This window comes from Hyperolius riggenbachi, chromosome 9 (assembly GCF_040937935.1).
Source record: "Hyperolius riggenbachi isolate aHypRig1 chromosome 9, aHypRig1.pri, whole genome shotgun sequence".
NCBI classification, from domain to species: domain Eukaryota; kingdom Metazoa; phylum Chordata; class Amphibia; order Anura; family Hyperoliidae; genus Hyperolius; species Hyperolius riggenbachi.
In genome coordinates, this window is record NC_090654.1 from 147,826,150 (window position 1) to 147,846,227 (window position 20,078).

Below are 20,078 nucleotides of genomic sequence, written 5' to 3' on the forward strand. Positions count from 1 at the left end.
TGTACTGTTTGATGCGAAGGCGCCCGGTAAAGCGTATGAGGGACTCGTCTACGCAGATGTCCTGGTCAGGGGTATAAGCATCTGCAAATCTGGATGACAGGTGGTCTATGAGGGGTCGAATTTTGTGGAGCTGGTCAAAAGCAGGGTGGTCACTTCGATGACAGGTTTCGTTGTCATTGAAGTGCAGGAAGCTCAGGATGTTCTCAAATCGTGTCCTGGACATGGCAGCAGAGTACAGGGGAACATGATGTGAAGACCGCAACACATTCTGCTTTACTAGTCCCGTGTGAAGGAGAAGGCCCAAAAAAATTTTCATTTCGGAAACTTGGACTGGTTTCCACCGAAAAGGCTGGGCAAGGTACTTTTCTGGATTGGCGGTTATATATTGTGTGGCCTTACGGTTGGTCTCTGCCACAATTAAGTCCAAGAGATCCTGGGTGAAGAACAGATAGAAAAAGTCTAGGGCCGATCCTAGATTATCTGTCTCCACCTGGACTCCAGACTGGGCGGTGAAAGGGGGAAGTACGGGTGCGGCGGAATCAGGGGATTGCCAATTTGGGTTTGCCAGCACCTCTGGTAAATTAGGGGTAGTACGGGCCCGTCTTCTTGGTGGCTGCGACTGGGATCTTACTGCACGTGCCACCGAACCAGTTTCAACTTCCATGCTGGTGCTCGCCACTTCACCAGGGTCTACGGAAGTACTGGTGCTAGGTCCAGGAGATGTTGTGCTGCTGGTGCCTGCCCCACTATGAAATCTCAGACCAGCACGAACACCACTCTGCTGCCCTTGAGGCTGATCCTGCGCCACCTGCGGTCCAACAACATGGGGTGTGGTACGCCTGGCTTTAGCCGGGACCTCAACCTCGTCATCACTATCGGTCAGTGAGCCACTGCTCAATTCAGGTTCAAACTCTGACCCGGAAGATTCGTCGAATGAGGCGTCCCAATCGTCCTCATCCGACTGGGCCATGTACCTGAGAACCTCATCATCGGAATACCCCTTTCTTGCCATGGTGGGCTGCTAAATTTAGGGGGTATTCCTCTGAGACTACGCAGAAAAAAGAGCACCTACCTAGCAAAAGGGAGTATTTGAGAGGTAGAAAGCTGTGCTCACTGAGTTTTGATAAAAAAAATAAATCAAAACTGAGGTTTACAGTGCCACAGCTATTGTACAGTGTTTTTTGCAGTGATCAGAAAAAAAATTCTGTCACTGCGGTGGGGCGGGCTGAACGCAAGTGCAGGCGAACGATCAGGCCTGATCGGGCAAACACTGCGTTTTTTTTTTGTGGATCCTAGTGACCCTAATAGATCTGACTGCGATCAGTAATGATCACTTACAGATACTATATAGTACCAATGTTGATTAGCGACAGTGATGACGCTAATTAGTGACTGTGGTGCAGTGGGCTGAGCACTAACTGACACTTACAAAGGGGCCTAGCTAACTGGCCTAACTGCTAACACTAGTGATACTAAAAAAGTGACAGTTTTCACTGTTTTTAGATCACTTGGATAGTGACAGGGGGGTGGTGGCGAGTGGGGAATCGGAGGCAATCAGAAACAATCACAGGACAATCAAAGGCAATCGCAGGCCAATCACAGGGCACTCAATTCCCGGGACAATCAAAGTCAATCACAGGGCAATCAAACCAATCACGACACAATCAAAGCCGATCACAGGCCAATCAAAGCAAATCACAGGCCAATCACAGGCCAATCAAACCAATCACGACACAATCAAAGCCGATCACAGGCCAATCACAGGGCAATCACAGGGCAATCAAAGCCGATCACGGGACAATCAAAGCCGATCACGGGACAATCAAAGCCGATCACGGGACAATCAAAGACGATCACAGGCCAATCAAAGGGCAATCACGGGACAATCAAAAAAATCACGGGACAATCAAATACAATTACAGCACAATGAAATTGAATGTCAGCACAATGAAATTGAATGTCAGCACAATCAAATACAATTGCAGCACAATCAAATACAATGCACTGGGAAGGTGATTGGGGGGGGGGGGGGGGCTGAGGGCGATCTAAGGGTGTGGGGGGTTGATTAGGTGCCCGCACGGGGCAGACTGGGTCCTGATCTGGTGGGTGGCAGACACAGGGGGTGACGATAGGAGATCAGTGAGGGATTACAGGGGAGAATAGATGTAAACAATGCACTGGGGAGGTTATCAGGAGGGGGGGGTCTGAGGGCAATCTGAGGGTCTGGGTGGGTGATCAGGTGCCCCCAAGGGACAGTTTAGGGTCTGCGCTGATGGGTGGTGGTGACAAGGGGTGATAGACAGGTGATAGATGGGTGATAGACAGGTGATCAGTGGGTAAGACAGCTATATAGCTGTATACAGCATACAGGGGGGTGGTCTGGGAGGGGGGTCTGGGGGGGATCTGAGGGTAGGGGGGGTGATCAGGGGACCCTAGGAGGCAGTTAGGGACCTAACCTAGGGGATAGCGTCCCTAGATAGTGACAGGGAGTGATTGATGGGTTTTTAGGTGGGTGGTGGGGTGCAGATGCTGGTGTGCTGGGGTGGTCAGGGGGGGTTCTGAGGGCTGGGGTGGGCGATCGGGGGGTCTGTGTGGGGCAAAGTGTGTTTTGCTTTCACCTAGCTAATGGCTGCCGTCCTCTCTGATGGTCGCACGACGAGTGACCATCAGCGGAGGAGGCAGCCAGTATAATACACTTTGTTACAATAACAAAGTGTATTATACTCCTCTGATTGGCCGGATCGCCGCATTTGAAACCCGCCGGCGCTGCTAATTGGCCGGCGGGTTTCCGTGCAGAGTGGGCGGAGCCTATTGCCGGCGGCGATCGCGTCATTGATGACGCGATCGCCGCACAGCCACCGCTGATGCCGCCCCCGCCGATGGGCGTATTGCGGTCGTTTGGGCCCGGACTTTGCCGCCGCCCATCGGCTGGGGGCGGTCGTTAAGTGGTTAAAGGAGCTCACAATCTAATCCCTACCATTGCCATATGTCTATATTATGTAGTGTAAGTACTGTAGTCTAGGGCCAATTTTTTTTTTCTAGGGGGAGCCAATTAACTTATCCATTTGTTTTTGGAATGTGGGAGGAAACTGGAGTGCCCGGAGGAAACCCACGCAGACACGGAGAGAACATACAAACTCTTTGCAGATAGTGCCCTGGCTGGGATTCGAACCAGGGACCCAGCGCTGCAAGGCGAGAGAGCTAACCACTACGCCACCGTGCTGCCCAGCTGATAAAAGTAAATCAAATTGAATGGTCAATAGAACAGGAAAATCAAGTAATATAGCGGCACCCTTAAGCATTCTGGTAGACAACTGAGTGGTTCTCTCCAGTAGGTAACTAGTCAAACCCTCACTGAAAAGGAATTACAGCCATAAAACTCTTTCCTAGCAGTTAATATATTTTAGCTCTGTGACACGGAAAGACTGTGTCATTGACCAGAGACAATGAAACTTTAAATCAACTTTTTAAGTGTATAAACAGAAAAAGAAACCAAGGTATTTAATATATATGTAGGAGAATTGATACAATGGTTTATCTCATCAATTTATTTTCACCTTAACCTTTGGTTCACTTTAAAGTCCGGTTTCTGATGATCAGACCTCCGAGTTCAGACAAATTTGGAATTTGGTAATTCTGACCATCCCTATAAAGGCATTTGAATCTTAAATATTTAATTTAAACTTTTGTTTCCAATCAGGAATATTGCATTTCTATCCATTTGGACTCCAAGGCTTGATTTCTGAATCATCTGGTTTATGGAAAATGGTCAAGGATAATAGCTTGAGGGAAGAAAGCCTAGTATCCCCAGTACAGTCTCCAAAACTGCAGGTTTGTCCTGGATAAGTTTTTCTTTTTAAATATTTTGTTAGAAAAGGTAAATTAATTTAAGTCTGATATTTCATTTTTTTTTCAAGTTTGTTTGGATAATATAACACATAATGGTTCTTTACGTTTTTGATACTTAAAGCGGTTTAACACCCAGCATTACAACTTTGCTTTAAAAGATTGCTTACAGCTTACAAACTATTATGCCAGATTTTTTTTAAGCAGAAATTCACTGAATGGGTTAAACATGACATTTTAGTGTTGGATTCAACTAGGAATCCGCATCCGTTCTTATCTTTTAGTTACAAATGTATCTTTATTTGGAATACAAATAGACCTTTGAAAAGCCTGCCGGGGAAGCCCTCTTTGTTCTCTCAAAGCAGTGTTTGTTTGTTACATTGTAGATAGATACATTTGTAACTAAACAAGCAAGCACAGAGGAGGATTTCTAGCTAAATGCAGCACTAAAATGTCATGTTTAATCCATTCAGTGAATTTCTGCTAAAAAAAAAAATCTGGCATAATAGTTTATAAGCTGTAAGCAATCTTTTAAAGCAAAGTTGAAATGCTGGGTGTTAGACCACTTTAATGGTGAGATCCCATCCAGGACACATGGTGTGAGCTGAACATGGTAAATCCTCAACTGCATTTCTCATTCACTTTTGACTATTCTCATAGAGGAATTGTGCAGCTTTGTGAGAAAATTTGACAGCAAGTACAGTGAATAGATGAAATAAGGACAGACAATTAACCAGTTTGCTGGGAGTAATTGCCTATTTCACACTGGAGGCTGAATCGTGTACTTTATGGTTAGTTCAGCATTATGGCTATATCTTCATGTGCGTCAATTGGCTACAATGTCAAACCTATTGTTTACCATGTGGTGGTGTTAGATAACACCACCACCACATACTAAATGTGACATGTCATGTCTGAGCATGGCCATGGCCACACCCCAATTATTGACTTTATGCCCATATCAAGCTCCTGGCCAGCTGTGGACTCACCACCTTCAGCCTCCTGTGTGAAAGAGGTCTTAGGCCTGGAACCCACTAGCAGTACTTTTCTAAGCTCTTGCTAATGTAATGCTTTGTGTGTGAACCCACTTGCGAAATGTGATTTTCTAAAAATCCCCCATAGTATTACATTAGCAAGTGCTTTACAAATCACAAGCGCTTAAAGAGCGGGAGCCCAGAGTAGCGTGGGGATTCCGGACAGCGGGACGCTGCACGGACGCCAGGAATACACCTACAGGGGCCTTAGGAGCACCGCTCTGACATGCTTTATACCTTCACTGTGGAGCTTGTGAGTAATTAGGAGGCGCGAGAAGCGCAGCTGTTTGCTAACTTTGATAACATACTGCGCAATGAGATTTTATTGTGTTTTTAGTGAAGTTTTGTGAAGAAGATAAACGCCTGATATCAACATATGGGTATGATTCACTGATGCACCAGAGTGAAACATAATTATAAAGAGAGAGATCCACCTGCAGAACGAGGTGGTTAAAATCTGGTGAGCCTCTCGTTTTACGGGTGGTGGAGTCACGAGTGAAAGCACTGTTTATTCACATCTGCACGGGTTTGAATTGTTGAACCAGTTGAATACAGTATCACACGATGTGCAGCTTGTTTTTTTAATTGTAGATCGTTGTCCCTGGAATGAGAGCGCAGTGGAATTGTTTTGCCTGAATTTCCCCCTACTGGATACCCCCACAGCGAACTCATTTGGACTATTGTATTGTATGGTATAGAGAGACATTGTGTGTTTTTAGGTTTAGATTGGCGCTGCTTATCGATATATACATTTATCAGTGTTGCACAGATGTGTTTGCAATTTAATGTTTTATATGTAATATTTGCAGCCAGATATACATTTATAAAACTGACAGTATTCTGGTGTTGCATTATTTTTTTTTCTTGTGTAGAAACTGTACTCACATTTGCAGTCCTTCCTGCATAAAAAATTAGCTGCAGAAATCAGCAAAACTATTGTTTATATTTTCACACCCACACAATATGGGTGACTGGCAGGAAGCTCTGATGCCCCCAGTATTTACACACCTTGTATGGAATAACTGAACATTTGATTTCAGATGAACAAAGTAAACAGTTTCAAATAATATGTGCCATTATGTGCCCATGCTAACAGTGTGTAGAATGGGACTAAAATTATTGCTTATTCTTTTAACAAATGTAACACAGTTAGTTAGGTGGAATTAAACTTTTAAATTATAAACCATGATGTCATTGACACTTTAGTGGAAGTTCTTATTGCAATATTTTAACCATTTTACTAAATGCATTGCAAGAAAATAATGAATGGTGCATTCCTAGATTTAGCTTTTTTAAATGTTTAATAAAGGCTAAATGGTTAAAGATTATCCCATGGTAATTTTTTAAGTGAACCTGAAGTGAAAATAAACTTATGACATAACACAATGTTTGTGTATTGTGGATGATACAGTATCTCACAAAAGTGAGTACACCTCTCACATTTTTGTATATGTTTTATTATAACTTTTAGTGGGACAACACTGAATATATGACACTATATACTGTAAAGTAGTCAGTCTATAGCTTGTTTAACAGTGTAAATGTGCTATCCCATCAAAATAACTCAACTTACATTATTGTATAAACTACTGGCAACTCAAGTAAGTACACCCCTAAGTGAAGAATGTCAAATTCTGTCACATTAGACATCTTCCCTCACCGGAGCCATGTTACTCTTTAGTATTACAAGGGGTGTGGGTGTGTTAAATTTGGTATTATTGCTCTAGTAGTAAAAATGTTTCTGTACCGTGTTAGCCAAACAATATATGTAGGTAGAAAAAAACAAAGTCTTGTAAAAGTAATACCTTTTAATGGCTAACTGATAAAGTTAAATAATGCAAGCTTTCTGGGATCTAGTCCCCTTCTTCAGGCATATTTCCAGATGTAAGCTGTAGTAAAACACTGATGCAGGGAAATAGCAAACATGAAGATGGCAGTTGTACTGGTTGCTGTTTAGCAGTTAGGTGTCAGGTGATCAGCAGGCTGGAGCCAGTGAGCTTATGCAAGCAAACATGAAATCTAGCAGGTTTCTGAAGATAGTGAAGCCAAGTCAATCATGTTACATAAGGAGTCATGAATCCCATTCCACAATTTAAACCTTCTGTTAATGTCTCGAACATTTTCATAAATTTGTACTCAGAAATCTTTCTTGCTTGTTCATTTTTGAAGTTACCCTTAAGAATAAGTACTTTTAGATCTTGCATGCTGTGTCCTGGTTCACAGAAGTGTTGGCCCACTGGTGTGTCCATTTTACCCTCATTAATTTTAAAGCGGTGATGGTTCATTCTTGTGCGCAGTTTTTGTCCTGTTTCTCCTATATAGATTCCACTTGAGGGGCATTTCATGCAGCGTATCATGTATACGACATTGGATGACTCGCAGGAAAATTGGTCTTGTATTTGATGATATTTCTGTGAGTTTGGTATTTGTATTTGGCTTGTGCACAAGATATAAGGGCAGGTCTCACACCTTGTGTTATTGCAGGGTAATGTGCCTGGAGTTTCTGGTGTAGATAATGCACTTCTGATAATCATTTGTCTCAAATTGGGAGGTTGTCTGAAAGCAAGCATTGGTAAATCAGGAAAAACATCTTTCAAGCGTTAACTAATAACTATTTTTCATTTGGGAATGATGTATATCTACAGACAATTGGCAGTGCTATGGGAAGTAGAATGTCACCGCAGTATGAAAATTTATTTATGGCCAGATTGGAGGAAAACTTCCTTTCTACTTGTGAAATTAAACCATGGGCTTACTTCAGATTTATAGACGATATCCTATTAGTTTGGACAGCATCACAGGAAGAATTAATCACATTCCACAAAAACTTCTCAGAATACCACAAGAACATCAAGTTAACTCTCAACTTTTCATCCTCCCATGTCAGTTTCCTGGATACTACAATTTATATACAAGAATGATTTTTAGAAACATCCATCTACCGTAAACCAACTGACCGGCATATTTACCTCAAGTGGAATAGTTTCCACCCGGAACACACCAAAAAATCTATTGTTTACAGCCAGGCTCTGAGGTATAACCAAATATGTTCTATTTCAGAGGACAGAGACAGACAACTTATGTCGCTACGTAATATATTCATAGATCAGGGATATCATCCACGAATCGTTGATGATCAAATACACAGAGCAACTTTAAAATCTAGATAGGAACTATTGAAGTACACCCCAAAGACTGAAAACAACAGAGTCCCAATAGTAGTCACCTACAATCCAAGATTAAAGATGCTGAGGAAGATATCGAAAGCCCTGCAACCGATACTTCACAAAGACAAACGCCTGAAAGATGTTTTTCCTGATTTACCAATGCTTGCTTTCAGACAACCTCCCAATTTGAGACAAATGATTATCAGAAGTGCATTATCTACACCAGAAACTCCAGGCACATTACCCTGCAATAACACAAGGTGTGAGACCTGCCCTTATATCTTGTGCACAAGCCAAATACAAATATCAAACTCACAGAAACATCATCAAATACAAGACCAATTTTCCTGCGAGTCATCCAATGTCGTATACATGATACGCTGCATGAAATGCCCCTCAAGTGGAATCTATATAGGAGAAACAGGACATAAACTGCGCACAAGAATGAACCATCACCACTTTAAAATTAATGAGGGTAAAATGGACACACCAGTGGGCCAACACTTCTGTGAACCAGGACACAGCATGCAAGATCTAAAAGTACTTATTCTTAAGGGTAACTTCAAAAAATGAACAAGCAAGAAAGATTTCTGAGTACAAATTTATGAAAATGTTCAAGACATTAACAGAAGGTTTAAATTGTGGAATGGGATTCATGACTCCTTATGTAACATGATTGACTTGGCTTCACTATCTTCAGAAACCTGCTAGATTTCATGTTTGCTTGCATAAGCTCACTGGCTCCAGCCTGTTGATCACCTGACATCTAACTGCTAAACAGCAACCAGTACAACTGCCATCTTCATGTTTGCTATTTCCCTGCATCAGTGTTTGACTACAGCTTACATCTGGAAATATGCCTGAAGAAGGGGACTAGATCCCAGAAAGCTTGCATTATTTAACTTTATCAGTTAGCCATTAAAAGGTATTACTTTTACAAGACTTTGTTTTTTTCTACCTACTGTGATGATCTGCTCAGCTGCCTGTGCAGGCAGGCAGCTTTTTGACCATTGTTTAGGTTTGCATGCTGCAGGACTCTGGAATGAAGAGCTTCTGTCAGTTTGGCAGCTTGTGCTTGCAGAAGAATTTGCACACGTTGTCATGCAAATTGCCTGGCCACATTCATTGGAGGCGTGTACTATAAGTACTATGTGTTTCCCACAATGCTTCGCTGTTCATAAGGATTTTGTCCTATGTAACACTCCCGGAGGAGTGTTAGCCTTACTCTCTGTTTGAAGAACAGCTTAGAGTAATTTCTGGAAAACTGCACTAGACAGGTTTCCTTAGTGCAGTTAGGATTGCTTATCTGTTTGTTTGTTCTGTTGCCATTGTCCTGTCCCAATGGTGGTCGACAGGAAATGGTTCTGATCTCTGTTCTTGGAGTATAGCTGGTGCAGCGGTTGCTACCAGCTATCTCTACTGATCTGTCTCCTTGGATCGCGCTAGCCACTTTTCGCTAGCGCTGTGGATCCTTCTGTTCTGTCTCCTTGGATCGCGCTAGCCACTTTTCGCTAGCGCTGTGGATCCCTCTGTTCTGTCTACCGGGATCGCGCTAGCCACTTTCCGCTAGTGCCGTGGATCCTTCTGTTCTGCTACTCTGTACCTGGATCGCGCTAGCCACTTTCGCTAGTGCTGTGGATCCTATCTCTCGCTTGTCCCTGTTTTCGTGTATCTGTCTTGTCTGCTACGAACGCTTGCTGGAGGCTCGGTGAGGTAACCGTTAAGCAAGCGCTCGCGTCCTCTGTTTCATGTTTGACTGTCAATGGTTAGTTAGGCGTGCTTGTCTCTATTGTGCTTATCACGTGGAGACCGCGCATAACCGCGTGCACTGTTGCGAATGAGTGCGGTGTTCGCGGTTAGCTAGCGTTTGTTATTTTCCATATCTCCTCATTGTATTATTTGCTGTGCCTTTGCTAACCTCGTATTCTGTTCTGATCTGCCTTTTGTCATGTCTGGCGATCGCACCTCTCGTGATCGCATTCCTGTTTCATATCTGCTGTTGTGTGTGCACTGTCGCGGGGTGGCGACTAGGTTGGCGCACACACATACAACCTGTCCCTTTGCTCGTCTCATTCGCAATCGCCTCTCTTGCGATTGCGTTCTGCGCTTCGTACAATTCCTGTCTGGCATTTGTGGAGGTACAGAGGATTGGTTCCTCTGCACTCCCCAGCGCCATCTGCCGACAGGAATTTTCCCTCTACAGGTGCGTAGCACCTTTTGCTGGGTACCTGAAAATATACGCTTGTGGAGGATTTCCACCGTGTCAGCGCACGCGTTGTGCGCTGATCACGGAGAAAGTTCCACAATCGTTACAGTATGACCAGCCCAACCCAAAACCCCAGTGTAGAAGGAAATTCCGATTTGTACGATTTTGTCGAGTTTGGGTCCTGTGTCTTTAAGAGCTTTAAAAGGCTTAACTCAGAGACCAAGGCAGAATTTCTTTCTGAGTGTGTGAGGTTTTGTCTGGACCCCACCTTTCAGATTACTGATCCGTCTACGTCGGCTCTTCAGTTTGCCTATGTGCTCTTAAAAGACGATTTGTTCACCTGGGCATATGATGTGCTAAAACATAATTCTTGGAATGGTAATCTGTATCAGTTGCTTGCAGTGATATTCTCTCACTGGTTTAACCCCCTTGGCGGTATGAAAAATACCGCCAGGGGGAAGCGCAACAGTTTTTTTTAATTTTTTTTTTTTTTTATCATGTAGCGAGCCGAGGGCTCGCTACATGATAGCCGCTGCTCAGCGGCATCCCCCCAGCCCCGCCGATCGCCTCCGGCGATAGGCGATCAGGAAATCCCGTTCAAAGAACGGGATTTCCTGGAGGGCTTCCCCCGTCGCCATGGCGACGGGGCGGGATGACGTCACCGACGTCAGCGACGTCGGGACGTCATTGGGAGACCCGATCCACCCCTCGGCGCTGCCTGGCACTGATTGGCCAGGCAGCGCTCGGGGTCTGGGGGGGGGGGGGGCCGCGCGCCGCACCGGATAGCGGCGATCGGGCGCGCGGCGGCGGCGATCGGGGTGCTGGCGCAGCTAGCAAAGTGCTAGCTGCGTCCAGCAAAAAAAAAATTAAGCAAATCGGCCCAGCAGGGCCTGAGCGGCACCCTCCGGCGGCTTACCCCGTGTCACACACGGGGTTACCGCTAAGGAGGTTAAACTGCCTGACTTACCACCTGCTCTGATTAAATGTGTAGCTGCTGATAAGTCAGCTGATCTTTCCCTTCCATGCAAAACTTTTCAGTATGACAATCAGTTCAATGTGTCTGTTGCCACTTCAGGTTTTAAACAGCAGACATGCAAAGTGGCTGAAAAGAGAAAAACTAAAAAACGCAAGCATCGGAATAAAACACTCCCTATTGATGTTTGTAATGATGTTGTTCCGTCTCCGGCTTTTTTGCCCCAATCCAAAGCTTATGTGAATCCTGCTATAGGTAGGATCGCACATTATATTAAAGCAGTTAAAAAATCTGTTCTTGTTCCTGAACTCCACCCCTATGGAGATTATTTAGATACTGGCCTGTTTGAACCCCCATTTGCTTCCTGGGATATTGGGGCCTTGCTAGAGGAATTCGATTTTGATTGGAAAGCCTTTTGCGATTTTTACATCGCAAAAAGCGACTATGTCTTGAATGATTGTCTCGATTCTATGTACCTTTTGATTAATTCCGATGACTGTGACAAGGGTGATGTGGATCTGATGATTTATGTATGGCAGACAATTTTGGATGAGTTGCACACACACCAACCAATTGATTCCAATAAAGAGACATCGTTGTCGGATGATTGTTCCTGCCTTTCTGGGGTAAAGCATGAGAGTCTTGACTTTGTGCAATCTGAAATGAATGAGTGTGCCGCTGTGGTTGATTCCTGTGCGAATCCTGAAGGATTCTCTCCTGACAGTGTGCAGTTTGAATCTGTGCGATCAGATGCCTGTTTTTCGGATGTTCCTGCAGATTGTGATTGGCATGAGTCTGCCGGTTTCCTCAAGGATGTGTGGGATCCTTTGTCATTTAGGAACAGATCTTTGAGATCTTCCATCTGTGACCCTGCTATGGGGAAAAGTTCTCGACTATGCAGCGTCAAAAGTAAAATTAATATGCCTAATAAAGTTTATCCTGTTGATGTCGCTATTTCTTCTACAGATGAGTCTCTGTCTCACCCTGTTCACACCTGTAAGGGCCTGTTGCCTGGTGACAGTTGCTCCAGTGTTTCGGTCCTAGATGCCTTGCAGTCTGCTCCGCAGATCGCGGAGGTGTGCGCTATGGAAGCGTCAGTTTCACAACCTAAAGTGAATTTTGATTCGCAGGTTTTGCGTTCTGGTTCCTCGGATTCGACATTGTTAGCCGAATCTAAGAGTGAGACAGCGCTTCGGTTTTGCGAATCTGATGCTGAACCTTCTTTGCCTTATTCAGAGACACTTTCTCTGAACCTGCCCTGTACCATGAATGAAAACATGTTTTCCTTTCACACTGACATTTGTGATCCTCTTTCTTGCTCTGAGAGAAGTGCTGATTCTGCACCCTGTACTCTGGATGAGTCAATGTGGCCTTGCTCAGAATCCCCTGCAGTGTCCATAAAGGCTCGTCTAGGTATTGCCACGATACTCACCTGTTTTTCTGCAGTTTTGGAGTTACAAGCTAGTTTGACTGCCACACAGAATTCTGGGTACAGTGAGAATTAAGTTAGGGAGTCAGTGTGTGTTCCAGTAAATATACCTGTACATTCCCCTCATGATGATGAGATCCAATCTCAGGTTATGGTGGAACCATTCCTGGGACATCTGCCCTGTCCACAAAATAAAGTTCCAGTTTTGCCCTGTAACATGGATAGTTCAGAATCCTTAGAAAACCTGGAAAATGATGTTCCTGAGGTCTTGTTTGATGTTCTGGAGGTCTCCGAGTTCCTCCCAAAGGGTGCAGAACTTGTAGGAGATGTCTCCTGCCCCCCAAGTCCTTCTGAGGTGTTGCCCTCTTCCGTGGGCATTGCTGCCTTGCTGGCTACCTTTTCAGCTCTGGTGGAGCTTCAGTCATGGGTAGTCAATGATGGATTTCTGTCAGATACCATTACAGTCATTGAGATCTCTAAGCCTGAGATCGAGCCTTCTTTTGAAAGTCCAGTACCTGTGACCGCTACTCGTGATGTTTTTCTGCCCGGTCCTGGTTTTGGTCTGGTCGTGCCGGACTCTGAGGTTGGCAGTTCCCCGACATGTCCTGAGGTTTCTCCTGTGCTGGTGTACCCCAGTGTGCTCTGTGACCCAGAAAGCCCAAGTGTGCCTCGGTTACCAGCGTACTCAGATGCTTCCTTGGTGGAGACATGTTCTGATTTAGCCTGCCTGCTTGCATGCCCAGAAGTGGTCCCTGAAAGTCTTGATCTTGATGGGTGTCCTCGTAATTCTGAATCCGGAATTGTCATTGGTTCCAGGGGGGTTCTTGGTAATTCTCCATGTGAGCCTGGTGATTGTTCTGCCCTCTTGGGATCTCTGTGGAGCTTCAAAAGGTTCTGGGAGATTCCGGGAGAAATTTTGCTTGGTACCCTGGATAAGATACAACGGTGGCTTTTGTGTTGTAAGGGACACTTCGAACAGGTATTGTGGCAAGTTTGGTATTTTTGGACGCTCCTTGGAAGGTGGTGGGTATCGTCTGGAGGGTGTCGATGGCTTCTTCTCTGGTGTTCACAGTCCTGATGGGCGTTATGCTGAGACTTGTAGTGCTGATGGGCATGTTTCGGTGGCTTCTGTTTCCGATGAGGTCGGTTTCGGGTGGACTGACTCTGGAATTGGACCTTGTCGGGCTGTCCCGACCTTCATGAGTCTTCGGTTGGAGTCTTTTGCTAATAGCGTTTTGAAGGTCGTCTGGAATTCGACCCTGGAGGGGGGGGGGGGGGGGGTACTGTGATGATCTGCTCAGCTGCCTGTGCAGGCAGGCAGCTTTTTGACCATTGTTTAGGTTTGCATGCTGCAGGACTCTGGAAAGAAGAGCTTCTGTCAGTTTTGCAGCTTGTGCTTGCAGAAGAATTTGCATACGTTGTCATGCAAATTGCCTGGCCACATTCATTGGAGGCGTGTACTATAAGTACTATGTGTTTCCCACAATGCTTCGCTGTTCATAAGGATTTTGTCCTATGTAACACTCCCGGAGGAGTGTTAGCCTTACTCTCTGTTTGAAGAACAGCTTAGAGTAATTTCTGGAAAACTGCACTAGACAGGTTTCCTTAGTGCAGTTAGGATTGCTTATCTGTTTGTTTGTTCTGTTGCCAATGTCCTGTCCCAATGGTGGTCGACAGGAAATGGTTCTGATCTCTGTTCTTGGAGTATAGCTGGTGCAGCGGTTGCTACCAGCTATCTCTTCTGATCTGGTCCTTGCATTGTAGAATAGAGTAAATGTAGATTATCTTGGGTAATTCTCTTCTTGCTGTAACAAACCTTAATGAGATGATTCCTGATCCTTTCCGCTGTTCTGTAGCAGAGTTGCTGTGAAAAATGGGTGTTGAAGGTATGCTGAATTGGGTTTCTGATAGTAATACCTTTTGGGATTAGATTTTCTCTCTTGCACTTTGATAGAAAAAAGATGTCACTGTCCAGTTGTGCCAATTTCTTCAGTAGGGTTTTACATTCCAAATGTGTGCGGTACATTATGGTATCTTGCATGATGATAGTAGTAAAAATGTTTCTGTACCGTGTTAGCCAAACAATATATGTAGGTGTAACGATTGTGGAACTTTCTCCGTGATCAGCGCACAACGCGTGCGCTAACATGGCGGAAATCCTCCACAAGCGTATATTTGCAGGCACCCAGCAAAAGGTGCTACGCACCCGTAGAGGGAAAATTCAGACAACCTCCCAATTTGAGACAAATGATTATCAGAAGTGCATTATCTACACCAGAAACTCCAGGCACATTACCCTGCAATAACACAAGGTGTGAGACCTGCCCTTATATCTTGTGCACAAGCCAAATACAAATACCAAACTCACAGAAATATCATCAAATATAAGACCAATTTTCCTGCGAGTCATCCAATGTCGTATATACATGATACGCTGCATGAAATGCCCCTCAAGTGGAATCTATATAGGAGAAACAGGACAAAAACTGCGCACAAGAATGAACCATCACCGCTTTAAAATTAATGAGGGTAAAATGGACACACCAGTGGGCCAACACTTCTGTGAACCAGGACACACCATGCAAGATCTAAAAGTACTTATTCTTAAGGGTAACTTCAAAAATGAACAAGCAAGAAAGATTTCTGAGTACAAATTTATGAAAATGTTCAAGACATTAACAGAAGGTTTAAATTGTGGAATGGGATTCATGACTCCTTATGTAACATGATTGACTTGGCTTCACTATCTTCAGAAACCTGCTAGATTTCATGTTTGCTTGCATAAGCTCACTGGCTCCAGCCTGCTGATCACCTGACATCTAACTGCTAAACAGCAACCAGTACAACTGCCATCTTCATGTTTGCTATTTCCCTGCATCAGTGTTTTACTACAGCTTACATCTGGAAATATGCCTGAAGAAGGGGACTAGATCCCAGAAAGCTTGCATTATTTAACTTTATCAGTTAGCCATTAAAAGGTATTACTTTTACAAGACTTTGTTTTTTCTACCTACATGTATTATTGCTCTCACTCTCTCTTATACTGGTCACTAGAACAGTTCACAATGGCACCTAATGGCAGAGAACTCTCTAAGAATCTTAAAGAGGAGCTGTCAGCCATACAATCTCAGAAAAAAAAACACATATACTGTATACGTAGATAAATACTTGCTCTACTTACATAAGTGTTGCACTGTCCACATTTTGATTTTAGTGATATTTCTAAAAAATAGAAAATCCATCTTAGTATTTTCCATCTTAACTCTCAGTCTATCTTGAAGACAATCCTAACATAATTTCCTCCCTTATTCTGTCTGTGTTTGCATTGGCCTCTCTCCTTCCAGTCTTCAGACACTCCCACCCAGCTCTGCAGTAGAAAGTGCATTGTTATTGTGTGGCTGCAGCTTTTCAGCATGAATAATATTAGCCAATCAGAGAGGAAAAGTGTGTGTGGGAGGGGAAAACAGGAGGGAAAGGGGCTTCAGCCAATCAGACTGCATTAGTTAAATCTGAGGGGAAAGTAAAGGAAGGAAGAAAGAAAACCCAGCATGCCTTGCAACTTCCTTTGTGCAGCAGATGTACCAAATGAGAGCCAGGGAAACTGGAGAATGATCTTTTATGGACAAGAAAAGTAAGAGGGATTTTTCACGCTTGGCCTGGTTAGCATCCTTTTCAGGGGCGCCTCTAGGCATTTTGTCACTCCAAGCGAGGAAACTTGTGCCCCCCTTTAAAATAATCGCAATGCTGCAGCATTTCACCAGAAAATAATCATATTACAGTAGTGGTTCAGTGCAATACTACGAGCTGCAGATCTACCACCTCTATACCACTGTGTCCAACTAAAAAATGTACTGTTTGATCATAATATTGATACATTTTTGCAACAGATTGATCAAAAGTATAATTGATGTGGGTGGTTGATAATCACCACATCCAATCATAGTGAAATACAATACAATAACATTTCTATAGCGCTTTTCTCCCATAGGACTCAAAGCGCTTAGGCTCTCTCAGATTCAGTAATTGGTAGTAGGATGAAGTATTCACACAACAAAAGTTATAATTCTGCAAATGCCAAACTGAACAGGTGGGTTTTCAGTCTGGATTTAAACACGGCCAGGGATGGAGCTGTCCTGATCTGTTGAGGTAGGGAGTTCCAAAATGTAGGGGCAGCATGACAGAAGGCTCTGGGACCAAAAGTTTCTGTAACGATCTGTGTAACACAGAGAGAATCTGATTACCGGTGATCTGCAGTATCACTGGGAATACAGATACTGTATTACCAGATTATAGATGATCTGCAGTATCACCGATAATCCGATATACCAGCTAACCTCTGGACACCTGAGTAGAGTGAGGGTGTTTGGTGCAAACAGTAATATTTAGAGGACTGGGCCTCAGAGCAGTAAGGAGTACTGCCTAATTTCTTCTGGACTCTCCCGAAGGGAGGAGTCAGGCTGAGAGAAGGAACGACAGAACGAGAGTGACACTCAAGAGGGAGTGTCACTATCAGGACTGGAAACCGCCTCTAACAGTAAGGTCGGTTCTCGAGGTCGGACAAGCCAGGTCGTAAACACACGGACAGATAAAGTACAGATTCAGAAAGTAGAGGTGAAGTCTAAAGTACAGGGAGGGTTCGGCAACAGGGTATCAGAAATATCGAGGTACAAAATCAGAAGGCAGATGCGGAGTCTAAGGACGAGCCAGGATTCGGCAACAGAGTATCAGAATGACAAGGTACAGGATCAGAGTTCAGGAGAATGGTCAGGCAGGCAGAAGGTCATAACAGATAATCACAATCAAACTAGTACTTTAAACTATCAACAAATCTAGCTAAGTGTAGGATTACAGCTCCAGCTGGTCCCGGCACACTTTCGGATCTGACTCAGGTCTGCGTGCTACCACGTAGTGATCGCAACGCCAGACAACCAGCAACTGAACAGCCAGCAGTATATATACCAAAACACTCTCCAGGCCCCTCCCAAATGCTGGACCAATGAGAGGTGTAAATATTGTCAGCTGACCAGCCTGGTCAGCTGACTCACTTCTGGCTGTTATATAAGCTCTGCCTCTGTGCGCGCGCGCGTGTCACTCTGAATCTTGGTGGACTATCAGTCCCAGCCACACCAGTACTGTTTTGCAATGTATCCAGCGAACCGAGCGTGGGAGCCGCCGCACCGCTCACTACACCAGCGGCGACTTCCCCATGCTCAACCCTTTTGTCAGGACCACTGCCATGCGGCAAGTTCGCCGCCTCCGAAGCGGATTCCGCCGCTCCCAATGCGGATTCCGACGCTCTGCCTATGCGGCATGCAGTGGTTTTTCCGCGCTGTGACGCCATGCTGGACGCGGAAACAGCCGCCTCACCTTGAGAAACGGCGGCTTTTCCACGTATCTTCACAGTACCCCTCCCGAGGAGTGGACTCCGGACAACTCCTCCCAGGTTTCTCGGGATGTAAGGCATGAAACTCCTTCCTTAACTCGTCCGCATGCATGCGAGTCCCTGGTACCCATTGACTCTCCTCAATGCCATACCCTTTCCAATGTACCAGATACTGTACCGAGTTCTGGACAATGCGTGAGTCCAAAATTTTCTCTATTTCAAACTCAGATTGACTATCCACCATGACAGGAGGAGGGGGAGTAGAGCCCACATGGACTGCTGGTTTGAGCAGGGATGCGTGAAATGACCTTACCCCACGCATGCTGGCGGGCAGGTCAACGTTATAAGTAACGTTGTTAATCTTTTTCGCCACTGGAAACGGACCAACAAACCTGGGGCCCAATTTGTCTGAGGGCTGTTTCAGGGTCAAATGACGTGTTGATACCCAAACCAAGTCTCCTGGTTGGAATCTCCACTCCACCGAACGTCTTTTGTCAGCTGGCCCCTTCTGACTCAAAAACGCCTTTTGCAAGCTATCTCTCACTGTCCGCCAAATGTCTTTAAAAGACCTTTGCCAGGCCTCCAGAGCTGGAAATGGGGTGGAGGCCACCGGCAATGGTGAGAATTTGGGCAATCTTCCAGACACTACCTGGAACGGAGAAAACCCGGTGGAAGAACTTTTAAAATTATTTTGTGCGAATTCCGTAAAGGGCAGAAATTTGACCCAGTCGTTCTGCGCCTCTGCAACGTAGCATCTCAAAAACTGCTCCAAAGACTGGTTGACCCTCTCCGTCTGCCCATTGGTCTGTGGGTGGTAGCCCGATGATGTCATGGTCAACTGTATCAAAGGCTGCAGAAAGGTCTAGCAGTATGAGGATCAAGCACTCTCCTCTGTCTCTTGCCATGAGCAGGTGGTTGCATATTTGGATGAGGGCAGTTTCAGTGCTGTGGTGTTTCCTGAAGCCAGATTGGAATGGGTCATAACTGTTGTTTTGTAGGATTTTGGCTTCTAGCTGGAGGTAAACAGCTTTTTCAATTAGCTTGCCCAGAAAGGGAAGGTTAGAGACAGGTCTGTAGCTGGTCATTGCATCTGGGTCCAGGGAGGGTTTTTTGAGGAGAGGCCTGATGATTGCTTCCTTCAGTAAAGCAGGAAATATCCCTGATTGTAAGGAACAGTTAACAATTTTGAGGAATACCGGTACGAACAGGTCGGGGCAGTTCAACATGAACTGTGTTGGGCCAGGATCCAGGTCACAGGTAGTTAGGCGAAGGTGAAATAATCTGTCGGTAATAATGAATGCATTCAGAGTTCTATGTATAGTTAGGTAAGCGCTCAACAATGCTTGTACTTCAAATAGCAGATGAAAGCAAAGCCCCCCCTTCGGGGAGAGACTCACCAGATTCTGCGGCCTCTTGGGCCTGTTCTCGCCTTCAGGGTATTGGCCACCCCGCAGCCTCACTGGCAATCCACTTTCAGGTGCTTCAAGTCTGTGTAGGCAAAAAAGGCAAAACAGGGCTTGTCCTGTGCAGCTACCGTCTGGCCGGTACAAAAAATAATGAATATAATGAATGCATGTATTGACAGCTATAGGCTAGGGTTACTAATAACAAGACTGGGGTGATTAAAATTGTGAGGGTAAGATGAGGGGGCAAAGTAGAAAATGACAAGGAACATGTATTGTATTGTATTGTATTGTATTGCACAAATGTATTGCATTTTTCTCCTGGCGGACTCAAATTGCTTGAGCTGCTGCCACTAGGGCGCACTCTATAGGCAGTAGCAGTGTTGGGGAGTCTCGCCCAAGGTCTCCTACTGAATAGGTGCTGGCTTACTGAGCAGGAATAGCTGAGATTTGCTGAGGTTTGATACCCAGGTTGCTAGTGCCAGAGGCAGAGCCCTTAACCATTACACTATCCATAGAGAGAGGGGAGAAAAGCACTTTTATTTAGCTTTCCTGTATGACAAGAAGACAGCCAGCACTAGGGGAAGAGGGGAAACAAAGGTGAATGAGGGAGAGAAGAGAAGTGGAGAGATACTGA

The 20,078-nt window shown here is 44.9% G+C and overlaps 1 protein-coding gene across 5 annotated transcripts in view; it reads left to right on the top strand.

Annotated features, from left to right (window-relative positions):
- SUN2 (Sad1 and UNC84 domain containing 2) overlaps positions 1 to 20,078 on the top strand; it is a 981,481-nt gene that overhangs the window by 404,232 nt on the left and 557,171 nt on the right. For all 5 annotated transcript variants that reach the window (XM_068253600.1, XM_068253601.1, XM_068253602.1 and 2 more), the window contains one exon: positions 3,701 to 3,831. In XM_068253600.1, coding sequence (XP_068109701.1) covers positions 3,701 to 3,831 — 131 coding nt within the window. The remainder of the gene's footprint in view (positions 1 to 3,700; positions 3,832 to 20,078) is intronic.